Raw genomic sequence first — 23,043 nt, forward strand, 5'->3', positions numbered from 1 at the left:
GTGTTGAAGCAATGAACGACAATCTTGTGGGCATCATTAAGGAGTGTGCAATAGAAGTCGGTGGTAACTCCGTTAGACAGGACACTAGTAAGCTATCGCAGGAGACGAAAGATCTGATCAAGAAACGCCAATGTATGAAAGCCTCTAATCCTACAGCTGGAATAGAACTGGCAGAACTTTCGAAGTTAATCAACAAGCGTAAGACAGCTGACATAAGGAAGTACAATATGGATCGAATTGCACATGTTCTCAGGAACGGAGGAAGCCTAAAAGCAGTGAAGAAGAAACAAGGAATAGGCCAGAATCAGATGTATGCGTTAAGAGACAAAGCCGGCATTATCATTACTAATATGGATGAGATAGTTCAAGTGGCTGAGGAGTTCTATAGATATTTATACAGTAGCAGTGGCACCCACGACGATAATGGAAGAGAGAATAGTCTAGATTTATTCTAAATCCTACAGGTAACACCGGAAGAAGTAAAGAAAGCATTGGGAGCTATGCAAAGGGGGAAGGCAACTGGGGATGATCAGGTAACAGCAGATTTGTTGAAGGATGGTGGGCACATTGTTCTAGTGAAACTGGCCACCCTGTATACGCAATGCCTCATGACATCGAGCGTACCGGAATCTAGGAAGAACGCTAACATAATCCTAATCCATAAGAGAGGGAACGCCAAAGACTTGGAAAATTATAGACCTATCCGCTTAGTGTCAGTTGCCTACAAACTATTTACTAAGGCAATCGCCAATAGAATCAGGAACACCTTAGACTTCTGTCAAGCAAAGGACCAGGCAGGATTCCGTAAAGGCTACTCAATAATAGACCATATTTAAATTATCAATCAGGTGATAGAGAAATGTGCGGAATATAATCTACCCTTATATATAGCCCTCACTGATTACGAGAAAGCGTTTGATTCAGTCGAAACCTCAGCAGTCATACGGGCATTGCGGAATCAGGGTGTAGACGAGCCGTATTTAAAAATACTGAAAGAGATCTATAGCGACTGCACAGCCACCGTAGTCCTCCATAAAGAAAGCAAGAAAATCCCTATACAGAAAGGCGTCAAGCAGGGAGATACGATATCTCCAATGGTATTCACAGCGTATTTACAGGAAGTATTCAGAGACCTGGATTGGGAAGAATTGGGGATAAAAGCTAATGGAGAGTACCTTAGTAACTTGCGATTCGCTGATGACATTGCCTTGCTTAGTAACTCAGGGGACCAATTGCAACGCATGCTTACTGACCTGTCGAGGCAAAGCAGAAGAGTGGGTCTAAAAATTAATCTGCAGAAAACTAAAGTAATTTTTAACAGTCTCGGAAGGGAACAGCAATTTACAATAGGTAGTGAGGCACTGGAAGTGGTAAGGAAATATATCTGCTTAGGGCAGGTAGTGACGGCGGATCCAGATCATGAGACGGAAATAATCAGAAGAATAAGAATGGGCTGGGGTGCGTTTGGCAGGCATTCTCAATTCATGAACAGCAGGTTGCCATTATCCCCCAAGAGAAAAGTGTATAATAGCTGTGTCTTACCAGTACTCACCTACGGGGCAGAAACCTGGAGGCTTACGAAAAGGTTCTGCTTAAATTGAGGATGACGCAACGAGCTATGGAAAGAAGAATGATAGGTGTAACGTTAAGTGATAAGAAAAGAGCCGATTGGGTGAGGCAACAAACGGGAGTTAATGATGTCTTAGTTGAAATCAAGAAAAAGAAATGGGCATGGGCAGGACAGGTAATGAGGAGGGAAGATAACCGATGGTCATTAAGGGTTACGGACTGGATTCCTAGGGAAGGGAAGCGTAGCAGGGGGAGGCAGAAAGTTTGGTGGGCGGATGAGATTAAGAAGTTTGCAGGGACGACATGGCCACAATTAGTACATGACCGGGGTTGTTGGAGAAGTATGAGAGAGGCCTTTGCCCGGCAGTGGGCGTAACTAGGCTGATGATGATGATGACGTACTGTAATCGAATCTACAACGAATGCTGACAAGCAGCGCAAGGAACACCGCAGCAGTTCACAATTTGTAATCACTGTAAATGACACATAAATATGCGCAAACAAACTTTATTGTTCCACGTAAGAAATATTCACCTTTTTCGTCAATTCATTGATTTTGTTTGCCGCTCAAGCACGGTACGCGATCACCGTGTGTTAGAATTAGCGGTACTACAGAAAGGAGGCGCGTGCGCAGTGGGCCTTGCGTATCACGCACCTCAGTAATGTGCCACGTATTGTGCAAATTTAAAAGGATGCATAGTGCAACTGCTGCCGACGAGTTCGCGACAAGTGGTTGCAGGAATTTCTCTCAAAAGTGATTTGCACTAGTGCACGTGGTAGGACAACCAATTCAGCATAAAGAAAAACTGGTTCAGGGAATGTACGCTTGTACCATAGACATACTCCTTCACCTTCATAATAATAATAATAATAATAATAATAATAATAATAATAATAATAATAATAATAATAATAATAATAATAATAATAATAATATTATTATTATTATTATTAATAATATTATTATTATTATTATTATTATTATTATTATTATTATTATTATTATTATTATTATTATTATTATTATTATTATTATTATTATTTGAAAGGTCATGGGGATATGAATCGCGCAGGAAGTCGGGGACGACAACATGATTACAGAGGAGAGGAAGGGGAACGGGAACAGAAAAGAAAACGCTCACTTATTTGATGACAACTGCTGGAGAAGTGTTAAATAAGCTAGTGCTCCACAAGAGAGAGAGAGAGAGAGAAGGAAGACGGGGATGTTAAAGGGACACTAAAGGTTACTATTAAGTCAACGTGGACTGTTGAAATACCATTCCAGAAACCTCGAAACGCTTGTTTCGTGCCAAGGTGAGACTTATTTTAAGAGAAAATGCGTTCTGAAGCGTCCGCGTACCTCTAGCGCAGTTCAAATCACCCGCCCTCCGATCGAGGAGTACTGACATCATGGTCTCTTAGTGACGCTGCGCCATCGGTGAGTAGAACGGCGTCCGCAGACGGCGCTACGGCTTTTCTGCGCAAAACGCAAACGCACGGCCAGAAACAGAGCCAAGGCAGAGCCGACAGGAGAGCGAAAGCGGGAGTATGGTACTAGCGAGAGAAAGGCGCGACCATAAGCTGGTACTTCATTCTATGACGCAAATTTCGACGCTCGTCGCAACGGACCCTGACAACGACAGAATGGCTCGTGATGGTGGGCTCAACTCCAGCGATTTGAGCACTGACGAGCGCGACCTGCTGCTGAGGGCTCGCGCTGCCGGCGTCGTTGCGTACTACGACGGCGGCCTCGACACCGGCTCTCCGGAGCGGGAAAGCAACGAGGGCTTCCCACGACATCACATGGACGTGGCATTCTCGCTGCTTCTTCCAAATGAAAGTTTCGCGAGCCAACAGAACCCTCACAGCGCGACGCGATAACGAAACTACTAAAACTCCAAAGCGTGCCCGGCGCAGAGTCGAGCGAAAACGAAACCTTTCGACCACCCATATTACTGAAGGGTAACGTCAAAATGTTATTTTTTCTTAGAATCGAATAGACGTAGACAAGTAGCATTTTTTCCGTCTTATAATCGAATGAAATGATATTTTTAATACGAGTAGTTGAGTATTAGTAACACAAATTATGAGGAGTGCTTTCGTCGTCGGGCTAGTACCGGAATGTCGCTGGGGGGTCTCAAATCGTGTCAGGCATTTACCTCAATTTCTCGGTTACTAAAGCTCTGTTCGCGATTATATTGACGCCTTAGACGTTCTAGAACATTGCTCTACCACTTTAACGTGAGTTTCTGGTAACCTTTAGTGTCCCTTTAACCAGTCAAGGGTCCGGTTGGCTACACTGCGCTGGGGGAAGTGAGAAGAGGAATAGAAATAAGGGAGAGAAAGATAGAGGTGGGGATAGAGAAACGTGCAGCAACAACACTAGAGAGTCAAAGGCGCTCGCACAAGCCAGACGTTCTCAGAAAGCACAAAAGTGCCTTTAGTGCCTTCTGAACTGATGATTGGTGGGGCGGTGTTCTCGCATTGTCTGTTCATTCAGAAGTCGATCATCTAGTTACTTGAGTGCATTAATCATAGATTGTATTTGTGCTTCAAACTGAGGACAGTGGCACAATAAGTGGTCAATGTTGTCCTCGCAGCCACAGAGATCATATGCAGGATTACCAGCCAGTGTTGCCCACAACAGCCAGTAGTCTGCGCTTAAAGAAGACCCAGAAAACATCGCGCTGCAATACAAAAGATGCAGAGGTCGGCAAATTACAGTGCCGATTATGCAATGGAACCGCGCTGGGATTATCAGTCGATTAGCAGAACTTAAATTATTTCTGAAAGATACGTGTGTTCCAGTATTAGCCCTCTCAGAGGCTGGCCTACCAAGCGGGAGATCGTTGACTGGATATGTCGCCCATAAGAATTGCAGCATAAGGTCATTTCCCGCGGGAAGTGCCGCCCTTTACATACGAAGAGAGATTCCTCATGTGGCTTTGAACGTCACCGATCTTTGCACCGATAGTATTGAGGTAGCGGCTGTGAGGATACGGCTTGGCTTCCGAACTCTTTCTGTTGCCTCCGTATACTTGTCTCCGCGGAAGAAGGTAGCAATGGACTTGTTTCTCCAGCAGCTTTGTGACCGTTGCCCAGAGCCCCGAATTATCTGCGGGGACTTCAACGCCCATCACTCTGTCAGGGGTGACAGGAACACAGATTCCCGCGGACGCAAACTTGTAGAAGTTATCGACAGTTTGGACCTGTGCGTGGCCAATGACGGAAGTCCGACTTTCTTCCGGCCTCCAGCCTCAGCCACATCCATAGACCTAACCTTGCATTCATCTGACGTCCGCGTGAAGTGGTCAACTGCTCCTGACCGCATGGGAAGTGATCACTATCCAATTTTAGTGTTTAGTGCCGACTTCCATATGCGCGGCTCTAAAATTAGCCATGTCGTTAATTGGGACAAATACAGGGAGCAACTTGCATGTGTTTCTGGTGATGTCTTAGACAAAATGATTTCTGGTAAGATGGCTGCTACCACAGCGGTCAAGTTGCCTAATCATTTTCCGACTTCGGATTCAAAACTCAGGAACCTTTGCGCAGCGCGCAGAAGGGCGGAGCGACAACTGATGCGGAAGAAGGACGACAGATCCTTGAAGACGACCTTCAATAGGCTTAACTCTGCCATTCGACGCCATACGAACAAGCTCTGTAGGTCGCAGCGGGCATCCTTCTGCGCTAGCTTGACGGTTTTCTCACCGATGACGAGAATTTGGCGAGTCATTGGCAGTCTTGCTGGAGATTCTCGTCCTAGTAAACCTTTCGAAGCGCTTGCACTGCGCAAGCAGAAACCTCTCGTGTGCTTGGCAGAGGAATTTGCAGATGCATTTGTAAGTGTAAGTTCAGGAATTCATCCCTGCGCTCTGCCTGCAACATTTACGTCTGTGATGGACGCCCCGTTTACACTTCGAGAGCTACAGACAGCACTCAGCAGCCTGCGGCGTCGATGTGCACCAGGTCCTGACGGCATCACCAACCAGATGATGCAGAACCTACCTCTGGAACACCGGAAGATGCTCCTAAGCTATCTCAATCGAGTGTGGGAGACTGGCGACGTTCCTCCTTCATGGAAGATAGCTCACGTTGTCCCAGTGCTGAAGCCCGGCAAAGAAATGACAGACTTGGCCTCGTATCGTCCTGTATCACTGACGTCGTGCGTGGCTAAGCTCATGGAGAAGCTGGCAAGTAAGCTTTTATCTTGGTGGCTCGAAGATAGAAGGGCTCTGCCAACATGCATGACTGGATTTCGAACAGGTTTAAGCGCGCAAGATAGCGTCTTGGACTTGATAAGCCATATTGAACATCATAGAGCTTTCGGCCTTTCAACACTAGTTATTTTCCTAGACGTATCAAAGGCTTATGATAACGTCCTTCAGAGCTCAATACTAAATAGTTTGCAGGCCATGGGCGTACAGGGCTACCTTCTGCGATTCATTCACTCATTTATCAGTCATCGGAAAATTCAAGTGCGATTAGGAAGTACCACAAGCACCGAAAGGGCGGTTTCGCGAGGTGTACCTCAGGGAAGTGTTCTTTCCCCAACGCTCTTTAACGTTGCAATGGCTGGTCTTCCCGCTGAAGTGCAAAAGCATTGCAGGCATGTCCATATGTCGATATACGCGGAGGACATTTGTCTATGGTTAACTGGATATCAACACAAGCGTTTAGCTCTGATAGCTCGACAGGCATTACTTTCAGTTCAAAATTACCTTCAAGATGTCGGGTTGACTCTCTCAGTAGAAAAATCTGGCTTCATCATGTTTCCAGGTAGAGGAAGAAGGTATGCGCGGCTGAAGATAGACCTTAATCAATCTTGTCTTAGACAATTGAAACACAAGCGCTTTTTGGGCGTCATTATTGACCACCGCCTACAGTGGCGACGAGCTGTGGACTCGGTTGTGACATCGATATCTTCGCGTCTCAATGTGATCCGTAGAGTTGCAAGTGAGCAATGGGGAAATCACCCTTCTTCAATGATCAGGTTGCACGATGCGCTAGTGACGATTCGAATAATGTATCAGCTCCCTTTAATTTCCCCATCGATATCACAGCTGGAACGACTTGAGGTTCTGCACAGAAAGGGCCTAAGAAGGGCTCTTGGCGTTCCGCAGACTGCTCCTAACAATGCAGTACTTTATGAATCTCTATCGAGACCTCTTACCTTAGTCGCTTCACAAAGGTTATTGATGCATAATGGGCGGCTCAAACATACGGCAGCCGGCCGAGCCCTTCTACAGCGCCTTCGAAAGAGATCCGAGTCCCGAGCGTACTTGGCCCTTAATACTCTTGGTTACCTGGGTCTTGACGCTAGAGGTCGAACTAAGAGGTTGACACCACCTTGGTCTTTTGCGAGCCTCGATTGTTCGTTGGCAGTTCCTCATGTTCGTACTAAGCGGAGTTCTCCTTTGGCGGCAACGCGTTCGCTCGTACTGGAACATCTTGAAACTGAATATGCACGTCATCTTCAAATTTTTACTGATGGCTCTGGGGACAAGGTCAGAGGATCTAGTGCAGCTGCTTTTCACATTCCCTCTTTGAAGTATGATTGGTGATTGGTCCGTTCGCTTCAGTGCAGTCGTGTCCTCCACAACGGCAGAAAGCGTTGCCATTGAGGCAGCTCTCAAAAAGCTATGGTTTTGTACGCCTCAACCTGTTGTCATTCTTACAGATTCAAAATCCGCCCTTCAAAGGTTAGAGCACGGGTTCCCTAATGATGCCTTATCTCTAAGCTCCCTACGTTCGGTGCAAAATCTCCGTGTCAAAGGCTTCTCCATACGATTCCAATAGGTGCCATCACACATAGGTATCATAGGCAACGAGATGGCGGACAGCTTCGCCCATAGAGCGCTGTCTGGTAATCCTTTGAGAAAAGTGCCTCAAGAAGACAAGAGACTCTTCAGAGAAGCGGTATCGTGCCACTTCAGTTCTTTGTGGAGCTCACCTCACAAGCCATGTGTGATCAAGGGTCTCAAAAGAAACCAAGCCACCTTACTGCTCCGCATTCGCACGGGCTCTGCTCGTACCCCTGCGTGGAAGTATAAGACTGGCCTGGCGTTATCACCATTATGTTCAACGTGTGGTGTGTGCGGTGACATAGAACATTACCTAATGTGCTGTATTGTGTATAACGCGGAAAGGAGGGTGTTATTCGGGTCCCTCAAGAACACAGGACTTCCTCACAGCTCTCTTCAGGACATTGTTTTCCCGCGCGGGAACCGATTGTGTAGGAAGGAGGTCTCTCGCCTTCTGTTAAATTACCTACAGGACACGGATTTGGCTTCCACATGGTGAACTGAGGAGTGACCATTTGTAATTGGGAAGTCTGTGTCTGATTATGTGATTTATTTATTTTAAGTGTCGCTACAGTGGAGCAATTACCGGCAGCAACTGCAAGGCTAATCCCACCAGTAGCCTACAACAACTCAACTCAACAACTCAACTACAACCGTAAAAGTCCTAAGCACCGAGGCATGCTACGTGAGTCACGTAGCACGTGAGTTCTTATCAACTTGGGAAAAAAAATAACAATGAGATCAAGGAGTGTAATTTTGCCAGGGTCGCTTTCTTTCGATTCAATTTCTAATACTATACTATTTGTCTATTCATTCGACCATTCGAGTTACCAATTCAGGTGAAAGAGGCGACTGCGTGAGAGCCAATATGTGTAATGGCTAAAAGAATGGAAATCGAAAGTGAAAGAGAATGCAAGGATAAGAAAGGCGGGAAGGTTAATTATACGAGCGTCTCGTTTACTGCCCTACACTGGGGATAAGAGAGAGGTGGAAAACGAAGAAGTAATCGAAAAGAATTACTGAAATACACAGTACCAAATCTCAAAAGGCAATTGTGCGCTTAGTCACTTAGCGGGAGGAGCATGACGGTCAAGAAAAAAAAAAGGGGGTCTCTAAAGTATAAAGCTCAGTCCAATCTATGAAGGCGACGAAAAAAGTATATGTTGTGCATAGGCTTGGCATTCTGTAGGTGCGTGCGTTTTTTTTTTCGGACACTCAAAAAAAAAAACAAAGAAAGCGCAGCAAGCTATTCGAATAATGTAGCTACAAATCATTTATGTGCTCAGTGGGGCATCACTTGCAATAAAAAGAAATGCAGTCACTTCACTAATCAAACGAATTGCATTAATTACCTCAGTTACAAGCTTTAAGGCACACGTTTATATTGGAAAGTTGGAGGAAATGGCCATGAAGGCCTAGTTCCGTGCTTAAACTTTTCAAGGTTTCAAGGATGGGCAGGTTGCAAAAACGACTGTGTACCGTGCGTTGGGTGCACGTTAAATACCCCAGGTGGTCAAAATTAATCCGGTGTTCCCCACTATGGCGTGCCTCATAATCACAGCGTAGTTATGGCTCGTGAAATTTCAAAATTTCATTCATTGTTTAAAATGGGCATGCAAATCGAAATAATTGAGCTCACATTATTCGTTCAATTTACCTGATTGCCTCCTGTGACGCATCAAGGCGGCGTTTCAATAAATCCGCCGTCGCACTTCCCTCTTTCAGCGGTCTTATTCCGTTTGGTGCTGTGCGCAACTCCCGATTGAATACATATATTCACTTGAGCAGCAGTGGCGAGACGGACTGCTTTACTGCGCCGTGTAGTGAAGCTTGATTTTACACCACCCTGCTACGTCAAAAGGTGGGTTGCGCCGCGACGCGCGCCACGCAATTCGGCATGCGTAATAAGGTAAATTCCCAAGGTACGGGGAACTTACCTGATTACCATTTTGCGAGGGTCTCATCATTAAGTGAACAACAATTATCGGAACGAATTGAAGCAGGACAATTAGCGCCGCCAATTCGCCCGATGACAGCATGCGATCGGATCTATACCGCGGAACAAGTTATTCGTGGGATCTCAGCCAGAATGCACAATGCTTTTCGTTTGCAAGAGCCGTTCGTGTTCGGCCGACCACCTCCACTAATAATGTGCCTAATGTGACGATTGACTGGCTCTTGCAAGCAGCCGTGGCGTAAGACGTTAATTGTGAATACGGACCCCGATCTCGCAGGCAGTGGATCTTGTACTCTGCCCTGTGCGCGCAGTAATCATAATTTATTCGGCTCCTGAATTTCCCAAGCATCTATGAGAAAAGTGACACGGTATATTTTGCAATGTCGCTGCAGAGAAGAGCTATATCCGAAAGCCAAACCAGACAAAATCAAAATCAGGTTGACCGAATCAGGTTGGCCAAATCAACCATTAAGACCAATATATCAAAAGGAAAAAAAAAAACACTCGACTCAATGCTGTGTCAACGATACAAACTCACATTACCAAATAACGATGAAACATACATCAGGTTAGTTATTAAGGAAAAAGTACAAGAGGATATGTATTTCCGGGAAACCTGTTGTATTGGAACGCTATTAAATGGCCGCAGAAACGCCCTAAACAAAAGTTGCTGTTACTGAATTAACAACATACTGAATACTACTGAATTAAATAATACTGAATACTATATCTGGTTGAAAAAAGGATAGACTTGACTAGGCTACTGACGCGCCAATAGTTAAAAAAAAATACTCTTGTGAATCAGACGCCACTGCAATAAATTTGGCTTCGACTTATGTTTTAATACTGCGTAAGCCAACCTGATTACCGAGATGATGATTTCCTAACGGAACTTTCTACAGCGAAGCTGTTAGCCTCTAGGTGGTCGGCATTTTTTGCGTCCGAGTCCGTTCGCAAAAATGCCGCCGATACCGGGGTCAGTGCAGGCCAGGAGCAGCGGCTCCTACCCCCGTCAGGCAGGGGCTTCAAGCACTCAACAAAGTGAGGCAAACGGCGCATACATCCTTTGGAATCACGCATGCAACATACAGAACAGCATACGTCTCATTAAAGAAGAAGTACAAAACAAGCATCCGAACCACACAATTGATTATAAGGCGCTCCTGATAACAATGCAAAGCACGTAGCGGATCCCGCATACGTTTCCCGGTAAAGATTACTGTTGCGCAAGCTTCCACGGCGATAGCAGATTCAGATGTGGGGACTGACGTCCTTAGCCTTTCGTATGTAATAGAACCAGCCTAGCTACTGATTTCAATTTTGTTGTAGCACCGCTATGGGCGGCGGCGTGCTGTCAAAATTACCTCTACTGCATTCCCTGTTCCCCCCTAGCTATCCCAAAGCGTTTTCTTTTTATTCTGGTCGCTGGTCGTTATGGCTGCTATACTAAAAATAAATTTGAATTTGAATACAAATCTAAATATATTCGCTAATTTCAACCAGCTTTGTTAAGTGCCGTTGGTGCCTCTATTGACGGTGCGTGACTGCTAAGCTACTCTGTGCGAATTAAGTGTACCAAAGGCTTGAAGTCTACACGAACTTCACGGAAGCTCCGCGGCTTACACTAGAACAATGTACAAATGTCCCACACAGATCGGGTATTAGTGGATGAGTAAGGAAGTATCATCCGCATAAAGAAAGAAACAGAGGTAAAGACACCGCTTAGAAGTAAGAACAAAGCCTGACACGAATAATAGCCGAAAAAAAATGAAGAAAGGCGGTCAGGTGTGGCGCAGCGAAAAAGAAGGACCGCTTAGGAGCATTGCAGAGAGCTGGAAACGGGACGAAATAAACAGCCTCGTGAGTTACCCGAATAACGACAAAAAAGCAACATCAGGTTGGCCAAACTAGACTTGGAAACCGATTTCTCAAAGAACCCAAAAGATGCCTGGGAAGAACGAACAAAGAGAAAGTAGTTTTCAAAACAACTTCGCTGAAAAAGGGGAAAAGCGAAGCAGGGCCCTGTCGTCGGGATTTCGAAGGGATTGGAGCAGTGATTTTGGCCCGTTTTTCTCTGTCACGTTGGCTCGTTTCTTCTTCTTCTTCATACTTTTCTTTTTACGAGTCCTAAACTTTGCACCACCGGGAGCCCCGTTGAGACGGCAGCCGGGCGTAGCGCGAAAAATCGGCAACAACAAGCAGGCGCGCTGTGGTCGAATTTGTGCGAAACCGTTTCGAGCCTTCAACTTCGGGTGGAATCAGTTCAGCTTCTTTCTTTTTCGTTCCATTTCCTTCTGAGCATGTTGGTCTCCCGGACTCTCTTGTTCTTGCCAGCAGTGAGTCGAGCTTTGCTGTCACCTTAGTGTTCGGATAGCCGCGCCCGGCAGGCCAGCCCCTTTTCTTGCGGAGTAACGAGACAGATGCTGAACGAGTCAGCTCTTTTACTGCATGCGTGTGACCGTTCAGACTTGAAGCAACGCCTTAAAATAGCGAACGGAGCATGCCACATCGTTTATGCTTTACGCCCGTATCACGAAGCTCGAACCTTCTCCGCCATAGAAACGCATCTGTAGCCAAAGCTTGCGCGTATGAAATTGGAAGTTCTCAATTTCGTTGCTATTAAAGTGCACCTGCAGGCTACTTGTCTGCGCGCACGTTTTGTGCATGTGTGCGTGTTGGCATTTTGCCTTCTGTATTACCTGCGTGCCTTCTTCGCACAGTGTTAACACAAAAAGGTCACCCGGCGTAAGCAGATACCTCAGATAACGTTGCTCTCATTCCATTAACCAATGAAGACTCCTTCAAGAAAGTGCATTCCGCTGGGTCATATCAGCCCGCGCCGCATACGCATGCATAAAGCTTGGCATGTTGGCAATCTTGGCATCTTGTTGCATGTAATAAAATTTATATTCGCCATTTTATCTTCCACACAACTGTGCCTTTTTTACATGACAATGGTATATCGTTTTCTGTTGTGCTTCTACAGCTTGTATATAGGTAGTAATTGACTAATTAGGTTATTGAATTTGATTTCAAGGTGTATAGACAGGCAGCTTCTTTTATCATATATGTCGTGTTACACTGCATGTGCCTGTGTTACACTGTGATTGTTACAAATGCAGTTCGACAATGCCTTCTTTCACTATGACAGCCTGTCTCCTCACCACTACAGCACCTAAATAAACGAAAGAGAATATGAATATGCTCCCACCACTTCCCTTCCCCGAGCAATACTTCTCTCGTACCGGTGGCATTCGCTTATCATGCGCGAGTTGCAAGCTACATGTAATTACTTTCTCTTGTGTTGCTTTCTTCTTCCTTGACAGGTTTTCTCTCGTTGTCGTAAGTATAGTGCTATTGTATTTGTTCACCTTTGGAAACTTCGCTTTATTTCCTGTTTTCTTCAGAGTTGTTATTTCATGGTCATGTCACTGGTATAGATAGGTTGTTCGTAGTGACTGTCCTATGTCGTCGCAGCTGATGAACGACAGCGGCGGCAGTGACTGCGTGATCGGTGCAGTGCGCGACGCGGCAGTAATGGTTCCGCTCCCGTTCTTGCAGTGACGGTGCTGCTGACGGAGGGTGCGACCGCCGACCTGCCCTGCGACCTGGGACCGCGCTCAGACCCAGCGGTCAAGGTCTGGTGGCACCGGGCTGACGACCCGACCACGGCACTCTACACGCTCGACCCGCCTCCAGGTCGCCGCGGAAACCTGATGCAGGCGCGTCACTCGGTCGCTGAGCCACTGCGGGGACGCGCCCACTTCTCGGCCGTGCGCAGGCCCGCACTGCTGGCCATCTCGGCACTGCGCTACGAGGACCACGGCCTCTACGTTTGCAATGTCGAGTACAAGCATGGCAGCCGCAGGAGCTACGACGTCGAGCTCCACATTGTCGGTGAGCCTTCCCGCATATCACGGATACTGTGAATATAGATCGAATCCCCAGATGAACCGCAGGTTGCCATGCAACGTGCGCCGTGGTAAGTTGGTGGTTATAGCGCTATGCTGCGGAGCTCGATGTCCCAGCTTTGATTCGCAGGCATAGCTCAAGCATTCCCATGGCACAGAATGCAGAAACGCCTGATTTCTCTGACGACGGTGCACGCTAAGGGGCCCGATGTGGTCAAAATATGTGTGAAGCCCTCCCGTGTAGTATGTCCTTCGGGCCGTCCCTGAGATATGAACCCTGGTGTCACATCAAGCGTAAATATTTCATACTTCGACATCTAGATGCAACGACCTTCTTACTTCCATTCCTCAATTCCCGATTCTCTCCCTTCCGCCTGCGCGGAGTAGCAGGCCAAAAATCGTGCTCCTATTGGCCCCACTTTCAGAGTTTCTCTAATTGAGCAAATGCAGCTCAGGCAGATTAGCAACGCTTGCACCAAAAAGGAAGCGGCGTGCTTCGTTTTCCGCATATGAATGTTCTCTATTAAATATTTACGTTTCATAGAGGATGTTACATTGTTGAAACTGGTGGGCGCCTTACCATGACGACATGAGTGTTGCACGAAGTTAGTTGAATCACGTGCAGTGGAATGCCGCATGCCTGCTCACTGTCATCCATACCCGTGCGCCTCTTCAAGAAGCAGACACGTAGAGGAGTTTCTGGGGCCTATTCAAGGCATAATGAAAATGACAAATGCGTGTGGGAGCACTTCTTGTCCGGCACTGCCATCAAGCGATAGGAACCTAGAACGAGCGCTTTCTTAGCTTGGGCGCTTACAGGAAGACTTCGTGACGAGGTGGCTCTTCCGCCACCCTCGAGCAGTCACCTCACGTGGTTTGGTGTACTTACAATACCTAAACTATACCTTCTTGTAAGAGCTAGAAAAAACACTGCTGTCAAAGAGCGAGATGACCTTTCTTGCGGTAAACTTATTTATTTATTCATAAGTACGTCACAATTGCAGTCAGAGCATTTAGTGACGGGTGGTGGAAATGTAGGATTATACAGAGCATAAACAGGAACAAAAGAACGTTATTAATGACTGCGAAGAAATTGTATACAATACTCAACACAGAACTTTACAAGAAGCGAGAGTATAAATTCTCGAGGAATGTTTAACGATTATTTATTTATTTATTTATTTATTTATTTATTTACATCACACTGCAGGCTGTGTGGCCGGAGCAGGAGGGGCAAGGTAACAAATAACAAATACTCTTAAGAAAGGAAACAAAAGAGCACACACCAGCAACGTTACTTAGGACAAACTAATAATATGAGCTTGAATTGATTCAGGAGAGCTGAGATGATGGAACGGTATGACGTTCCATTCTTTTATAGTTCGAGGAAAGAAGGAAAATTTCAAGAGGTCTGTCCTGGCAACACAAGTGGAGAGAGTGAGGGGGTGGGAACAACGGGATTTCTTAGATGCAGAAAGAGTTATGTATGAACTAGGATCTAAAGAAAATGTACGGTTTATTGAAGAGTAACGGAACTTCAGTCGTATTATTTTTCGCCTCGTTTGAAAGGAGTCAAAATCATTAGTGCACAATAACTGAGTTATAGACTCCTCGCGGCCGTATTCGAAAAAGAAAAAAATATATATATATTTAATGTATGGCTCTTCTCTATATCCTTCCATAGTGATGGAAACAAGGCTGTCAGAAAGATGATACCAGAGTGCAATGGCTCGTGACAAAGCCGGGAAATTAAAGGCTTTGCTTCTACCGAATATTCGCATGAGACTGAGATGATAATAAAGGCGCCTAGAAGTACGTGATGGGATTACTAGGGGAAATTTCTGTTGTGTTGTGCAGTGAATATGTTTGCGTATCAGACATAACAAAGCGATTGTTCTACGGGTACATAATGCTTCAAAGAATAAGTCTAATTTAATGCGAGTGGCTCTGGAATGGCGGTCGTAATTGGATGAAATGAATCGGGCGGCTCTGTTTTGTACTGCTTGTAACATTGAAATTAGCTAACCTTGGAGAAGTGCCCGGATAGATGAGGCGAATTCAAGCTGCGGACAAACGAAAGTTATATAAGCTCATTTGCGTGTGCTGGCAGGTGAGGGACGCAGGTTTCGACATAAATAATCCAATTTTTGGGGTACCTTATCTCATTTGCTCATGATATGGATTTTCTTTGAAAGATTAGACGCGAGATTTAAGCACAAGTACTTGTATGACTGTGCCCGAGCAACTGGAGAGTTGTTTATTGAGCAAGCAATGTTAGAATTTCCCTTTTTACGAGAAAATGAGAATATTTATCATTTTGACGACTTGAGTGTCATTAGCCAATTACGACACCAGGAATATATCAGGTTAAGACCGCTTTGAATACAGATGTCGTCATCGTTACTTTTAATAGCTCTACATATGATGCAATCGTCGGCAAATAATCGCATGCGGGGGGAAATGTTAGAGGGTCAGTCATTAATGTGGAGGAGGAGGAAAGAAAGAGAGAAGGCAGGGATGTTAACCAGAAATGCGTTTGGTTGACTACCCTACCCTTGGGGCCGGAAAAGAGACAATGGAAAGATGAGCTAGAGGGAGGGAGGAAAGCTGGCGGTGAGTTCGCGCGCGCACGCGGAGGACCTGAGCAAGTGAAAGGCGTTCACATAGCCACTCACCGTGATCTTTTCGCTGTGAGGCCGTCACTCTTTCGAAAGACGCGATACAGGTTTCCGGATAGTCCGACTAAGCTCCACCGAAATTAGGTGGCTCCCTGTGTTATTGAAGCACGATAGGGGACGCTGGGGCTGCCATTCTGCGCTGGGCGCCCGTTCCTGCGGTGAGCGTCGGCATTGTCTGACGGCGACGGCGTAACCAAGCAAACGAGCGCCGCGAAGAATGAAAGCGAACGCGGAGCGCAGCGGGAAAAGAAGGATGATAGTGCATGAGGAGCGTGCAACAGAACCATGAGGTGACAGCGGAGGAGGAGCAGAGGGGGGACCGTCTGCGCATGCGTGGAGTTGCCGGCGACCTAGGCATCAGCAATCGCGTGGGCGATCTCATCTGCACTTCCGAGTGGCGGCGTGGGTGCCGTGAGGTTGGGAGGGCTACGCTCCTCCGCAGCGCCAGCTGTTGAGGTCAGTCCGTGGTACAAGCGTGTGTGACGTGGACCACTGATCCTGCAAGGGGCGATGGTGAGCGGCTACGAGTGAGGCTCGATGTGACGCTCCCTTGGATGTTGTCGCCACCAACACTGGGAAGAATAACAGCTTTTTCAACCCCTCCTGTCTGCATTGTAAGTAAGAATAAAGCCTTCTCATTTTGCGCTGCTAAGCACGAGGTCGCGGGATCGGATGCCGGCGGCGGCGGCCGCATTTCTGTGGGGGCGAAATACAAAAACGCCCCTCTCCCATGCATTGGGGGCACGTTAAATATCCCCAGGTGGTAAAAATTTATCCGAAGTCCCCCAGTACGACATGCTTCCTAATCAAATCGTGGTTTTGGCACGCAAAACCCGAGAATTCATTCATTCATTCATTCATGACTTCTCAATCCAGAACGTGCATAGCTTTACTCGAGAGAGTGAGAGAGAGAGAGAGTTTAAAAATATTATGACCAGGGACATTAACAAGAGTAACTGAGCAGTTGGCAACTCTGCACCGGGGAAGGAGAAACAGTAGAAAAGATGGCGACTGAAAAGGATATGAAAAAAAAAACTGGCAGCAAGAACATGGGGCACGTGGCGGCACCTGACACACTCTAAAGGCGTCCACATAATCCCTGTGCTTTTACAAAGCAGATCATTGCTTTCAAGTGAACTCTGGCTGACGTCTTCTGGGACCAGGGTCCAAGAGTGTTGCTTTCGGTAAGAAGATGGTTGTCAATTTTGTTACGCGCGATACAGGGTACTGTGGCTTTTGTGTGGTGAAACGAGCCCACAAACTTCACATTCGAGACTTTTACCCATTCCGACGAGGAAGGAGTAGGCATGAGCGAATGCTACGTCAACCAAAAGACGAAAAATGAGAGTTACGTCACGACTTGGTAAGGCTTGCGAAAGGCGGAGCTTTATGTGGGGATCCAGAGAACCTTGGCGCTATTTTTTCAAGTCCTCCAGATTTCATTGGACCAATGTGAACTCGCGGGGATTTACCGCTGTATCTTTTTTTGACGTTGGGATAGAAACGCAATGTCGCCGCTGTCGCAAGCAGTGTTGGGCAATTGCCCTCTTTTATGATTTTCCTCCCTCAGCCTCACGACGCAAGTCACGTCCTCGCGTAAGAACATTTTCTGGAACATGGGCCGTGTCCATATTCATAAAGCAATGCTTGCGTAAGTGTGATTCCTTGTTGTCCAGCAAGGCGCAGTTATCGGCAGACAGCTGTGCCACAGTTTCTAGGCGAGTGAGATGGCAGCACTGACGATCCGCAGCGTCCCGGCGGGCGTGGCAAAGGCTCTTAGTCTGCCGCCAGGAGAGTTAACAGGGGCTACCATGGGCGTCGATTAAATCGAGTAGCGTCACGAGGTCACCCCCTGCATTTGTGAAGTAAAATTTTATTAACTGTTATCCGAATGCATAATCGCGATAGAAAAATGGACGCAACATGAATTGTCCGCGCGTAAATGCTGGCGCCATCAACAATTATGCGTCGAGCTCATGATTTAGAACACCTAATGTATGAATTATATATCTGAACCCTGTTATATGTCAGGAAAAATGTGTCTGCCCCTTCACATATGCGAACGTCGAAGGCTGCAAATCACTGGCTTGCCACAGCATTTTCTTGTTAACAATTTGGTAGGATTTTAAGACAGGAACAGCTTGCACTTTCGTGTAAAGAACGCAAATTATACGGTAAAATTCAAGTTGTAGCGCCATAATTGAAGGTGCGTGCTTTAGTAGCCGGGCGTATTAATATCCTTGATTGGAAGTGCAACGTCTGCCGAACCGTTCTTTGCTGAAAAAAGAAAAGAAAAAGAAAACTAATCGCAGTTTTATACTTAAACCAGCAGAACTCTCCCGCTTTTTTTTTTTCTTTTCGCAATCATGGTTCAGTCACCCTGGGGCCATATTCTGATTAACCACTCTCGGGGACAGTTTCACTTTTGCGTGGACGGCGTCCAGCGCGACGCCTCACTGCAGCGACGGCCATCCTTTTCGCTGGCTTGGAGAACCAACGCGCAGTAGAAGCCCCATCCACGAGACTGGACACCTAGCACACCGCACGGCACCTCGCTTTTCTACAACAGTACAACAAGCTTTGGGCCAAAATGTGACATGACAAAACATTCGGATTTAACCTTACAGAAGCATCACATGTTAACTGCATGGCGTATAATTTTTGTAAGAGTTTGCAACTTTGTGTGCACCGTTGTTGTTACCATGTCTACACCATGGGACTCTACATGCAAACTTCATATAATGCAAGCTAAGCCCTGCATAGCGCTGCTGCTCCTCAGTGAGAAATGACCGAAGTTATTGCTTTACAATTTGCTCTGAACGCAGAAATCTGCCAATTCACGCTTTCGTTCCCCTGTGACCAACGCACATGAACAAGAACTGAGAAATGCAGTGACAGGATTCTAATATTTTTTTTTTGAATATGAGACTGATCCAGCAAGCGTGTAGAAGCGTAAAGTATTTTACTCATTTTCTAGATTCTCAATTAATATCTCCGCAGATAGAAAGCACGTCAAACGTTATTTCTGAGGTAAAAAGAGCGAACGTTAATCCCGTATGTGAAAGACGTGCGAAGCTTCATGGCACGTGAAACGCCTAAGTACAAGTTTAATAACTGTTTGAGCCAACCAGAACAAAGTTAATGCTAGTGACCTTGCAGTTCATCAATAATAAAAATACAGTGCGCTTGTTCACCAGTGACTACGAATATGTCAGTGAGGGACAAATTAACGTTCGGAGAATAAACTGAAAGTTCTGCATTCCATTTCCGTTTTATCATTTGCATTCTAAATGCACAAAGTGGAACACTTTTAATCCGATTAATATGGTTGTTCACTTTTGGGGAATTCTTGTGCTTTTATTCGGCGGGAAAGCAATGCTAACGTGGGCGTAGAAAATTATAGCTTTCTGCGATACTTCAGCTGCATGCCCATAACCTGGCCCCGAGGACGTTATTGCGGCACTGCATAGATATTGCGGTATGTACACGTATTTTGGACCGCTCTCGCGCATCAGAACACCAAAACAGTTGTGAGGTCAAGTTGCCGCTTGTTTTTCGATGCATCATAATTTCCTTTTAATTAATGAAAGGTTACCTAACACGGGCTAGCTACTGCAAAAAGCTGCAACGTCATGGTTTTACATGAAGCGAGACATTTAACTTAACCTTCGTCACCAGTCTTTCACTCTTGCGTCCTTTTCTTAAATCCCGAGCACCTCTCCAAGCACAATTTGCGCACTTGCTATTGCAAAAGTGTAATATACGGAGCTAGCTAAGCCCACTGCTTTAGTTCACTTACTCTTTGAAATCTGGAAGTGTGAGCTTTCTTATAAGTGGCAGCGTCTTCGTTCATGAGGTACCTTTTTCTTCTATCTTTGATAACTGCCATGCGCACTGATTGACACAAAGAACATGCCCGTCCCATGAAAGACCTCGAAAACAGCTTCCCAGCCTGCGCATCACCACACATGACGCCACCGTTCCAAATCCCATCTTGCAGTAAAGTTGAACGTGCCCTACACCGGCCGCAGAGCGCTTTTAATGTTGCGATAGTCGAGCTCCTTAAATGCCAGGTGATGCGCCGATTGAAAAGGTGTGTTGGAGGTATTATTATTATTATTATTATTATTATTATTATTATTATTATTATTATTATTATTATTATTATTATTATTATTATTATTATTATTATTATTATTGGAACATTCCATTTGAAACGGGATGGTGGAACATGCCACCAAACTTGTTCTTTCAAATTTTCTGGTGCATACTAATCTTTAAATATATCGATACTGTATACTAGAGGCTCGATACAGAGTGCCAATACACTAGCCTGTACAGCGCAGGAGTTCTATGCTGGTTGCAGCGCTTGCGAAATCTGCTGGAGGTTGCTGTGTCAACAGCAGTTCGCTTCTGCGCGAGCTGTCCTATTATGTGCAAGCCACAGTTGGTTTTATGTGCAGCGAAGATGGTCTCTTGTACCACCACAATTTCCGATAATCTACGCAATGGCGGAAAGCATGCACAGAGAAAAGCGTGCATCGGTATGGAAGTAAGAGCGAGTGGATGGTGGAGGTTGGCAACACTCAAATGACACAGAAAAAACCACAGCCCTCGTTGCTGACTTTGTAGAACAGTTTTTTTATGCTGAAATGGACATCTTATGTAGCTTTAAGGATCGCAAATGAAAGGCAAAGAAAAACAAAACGCCTAAAAATTGCCACCAATGCGCATATGGAACACATGTATGGCAAACTAGGAGGCTCCTTTTATATGGTTGAGGCACAAGCAGTGAAGCAGTTTCTCGGAAATATTATTTTGTATGATTCTGTAGCTTCACAGTCTTATATAATCGTTATTGTCGTAGACGGTGTCACATTATTCAGATACCGGGCCTGAATTGCACTGATTACAACAAAAGCAAGATTGCCGTTTACTGCATTGGTCAATTTATTCGTTGTAAATATCCGCAAGTATTGCTCGCGTTTCCCTAGTGCCTTCCTGATCCCACGCCAGATACTTAATTCTCCCCCGGGTAGAAACTTAATGTTGAGGGAATGCTGTTCATTTTCGTTGTGCGTGCTGTCTTCGTGCACGTTATGGCGAAGGAAATTCAATTATATAAAACAAACTGGTTATGCGGCATGCATTACTGGTATGATCAACTCATATAGTGGCAAAGGACTCCTTTCGTTCGATTTTATTTTTCATGCGGAAGCAGATGGCTAATTGAGCGAAAAGAAACTGGCGTCTGTATTCTGTAACAGCGAAATGACACCTAACTTTCCATTGGCTGAGAAGCCACGCCACGAAAGCGCCTGGACGGAGCAGAGCAAACGACAGGGAACACATGCTGCAGCCATAGCGCGCCAGGTGTTGCGTGAGGCCTGAAGGCATCACCACGTCACCCTCGCTCTCGGAAGCCGGCGCGTGGTCCGTATCTCTCTCTCTCACCCCAACTGGGCTTAGCTAATATCTTGTCACGCGGGGCGTCGGTGGCATGCGGCGTTGGCCCTGCAGGCTGCTGCTGCCTGCTGGCTCACCCTTCACGTACCGCTATGGTGTATTACTCGCTCAGCGGCGTTCAATTGGACATTAATGCTTTTGCATTGAGAACTCATCAGAAGTACTTAGGTGTCCTCGGATACTTTTTTTTATCAACCACGGTCACGACAGTTCCATCCGGGTGATAACGCAGGCGGGACCCCACTCAGAGAACCGTCAAAGTGCAAGGAGAAATATCATTTGGAATTGTACTTTTACTTTATGCCGGTACTTTTACAAGGCACAGTACTGACAAATAGGTGCCTTCACGTCTCACGTGCGTAAGGGGTTACCGTGATATGTAAACAAGGGGGAGGGGGCTATTGAAGGCGCGGACCTTGCAAGCATACTTTTAACCCTGCTTCTTATTTCTGTAATAGACTGCGGAAAATGAGAAGACGTCTAAAAAGCGTTTCTTTTAGTTAAATGTTACCATGTTAAATTTCTAATGCCTAACACGTGACGTTGGAGTGACAAAAATTAAAGTAAACATTTTTCTATCCAGATTATGTGCTTTGGTCCCTGAATCCGCTCTTACGCTACTATGCTGCCCAGACACGGAATGATCGCATAAGCTTGGCGTCACAGGTGCCGACAACGGGGGCTCCGGGGTCCGAGCCCCCTCCGGAGATATCCAGGGGGGAGGGAGGGGGGGGGAGTTCCGAAACCTACACCCCACCAAAGCTAACGTGTCATTGCCAGAGTTTTGTCACCCACATCATTTTAGATTTCTATTGACTTGCCTCGACCTTTTCACTTAAAATTTAATTGTGGCTAATGGCTTACTGTATCATTGTCGGCGCGGAAGTGCACGGATTTTAATTCATACTTTGATTTGTTTCTGCGAATCCTGACAATACGAGAACAAGCGCATTAGAAGTACTAGGGGCGGTTGCCTCATCGGCATTTTCTCACTTGAACATCGCTTTAAATTTCTACTGTAAACACCATGCACATATACAATATATTTAAATATATACACAGGCCAAAGTTTATTATATCTTTAAAAAGAAGGACCTAGGCAATTAACAATTATTTCTAAAAATATGGATAGCTTATGCTCAGAGAATGAATATGTTGCTGTATGTTCACCTTGCTTCAAAATGTTTTGCGTGCTTTTTTGACCCTGGAAAGAAACCTGTAGAGTTGAGTGACCCCTTCGGCAGATCATAAGAAGCCAACAAACACTGACACCAAGCACAACATAGGGGAAATTACTTGTGCTTAATGAATGAAATAAAGAAATGATAAATTAATGTAAATGAAAGTGGATGGAAAAACGGCTTGCCGCAGGTGGGGAACGATCCCACAACCTTCGCATTTCGCGTGCGATGCTCTACCAATTGAGCTACCGCGGCGTCGTTTTCCCATCCACTTTCTTGGGTATTTATGTGTCCTAGTAGAACCCTGGGAGTGTTAGCCAGCGCCACCACTCACAGACCTTGGCGGCGGACGTGGAACGTCTTTTTTTGCCGCAGGCGTCACGAGAACGTGATCTTTTAGGGTGAAGGCAACTGGTCAATAAACCCACATATGCTACCTGAAGGCATCAATGTTGCCGGATTCGAGACCCTCGTTAT

General features: G+C 45.9%; 1 protein-coding gene across 1 annotated transcript in view; it reads left to right on the plus strand.

Moving 5' to 3' along the window:
* The window catches only part of LOC142590423 (neural cell adhesion molecule 2-like), a 483,557-nt gene that overhangs the window by 328,820 nt on the left and 131,694 nt on the right, over positions 1-23,043 (plus strand). Inside the window, exon 2 of the mRNA XM_075702523.1 lies at positions 12,892-13,227. Coding sequence (XP_075558638.1) covers positions 12,892-13,227 — 336 coding nt within the window. The remainder of the gene's footprint in view (positions 1-12,891; positions 13,228-23,043) is intronic.

The sequence above is a fragment of the Dermacentor variabilis genome, chromosome 1 (genome assembly GCF_050947875.1).
Source record: "Dermacentor variabilis isolate Ectoservices chromosome 1, ASM5094787v1, whole genome shotgun sequence".
Classification (NCBI taxonomy): domain Eukaryota; kingdom Metazoa; phylum Arthropoda; class Arachnida; order Ixodida; family Ixodidae; genus Dermacentor; species Dermacentor variabilis.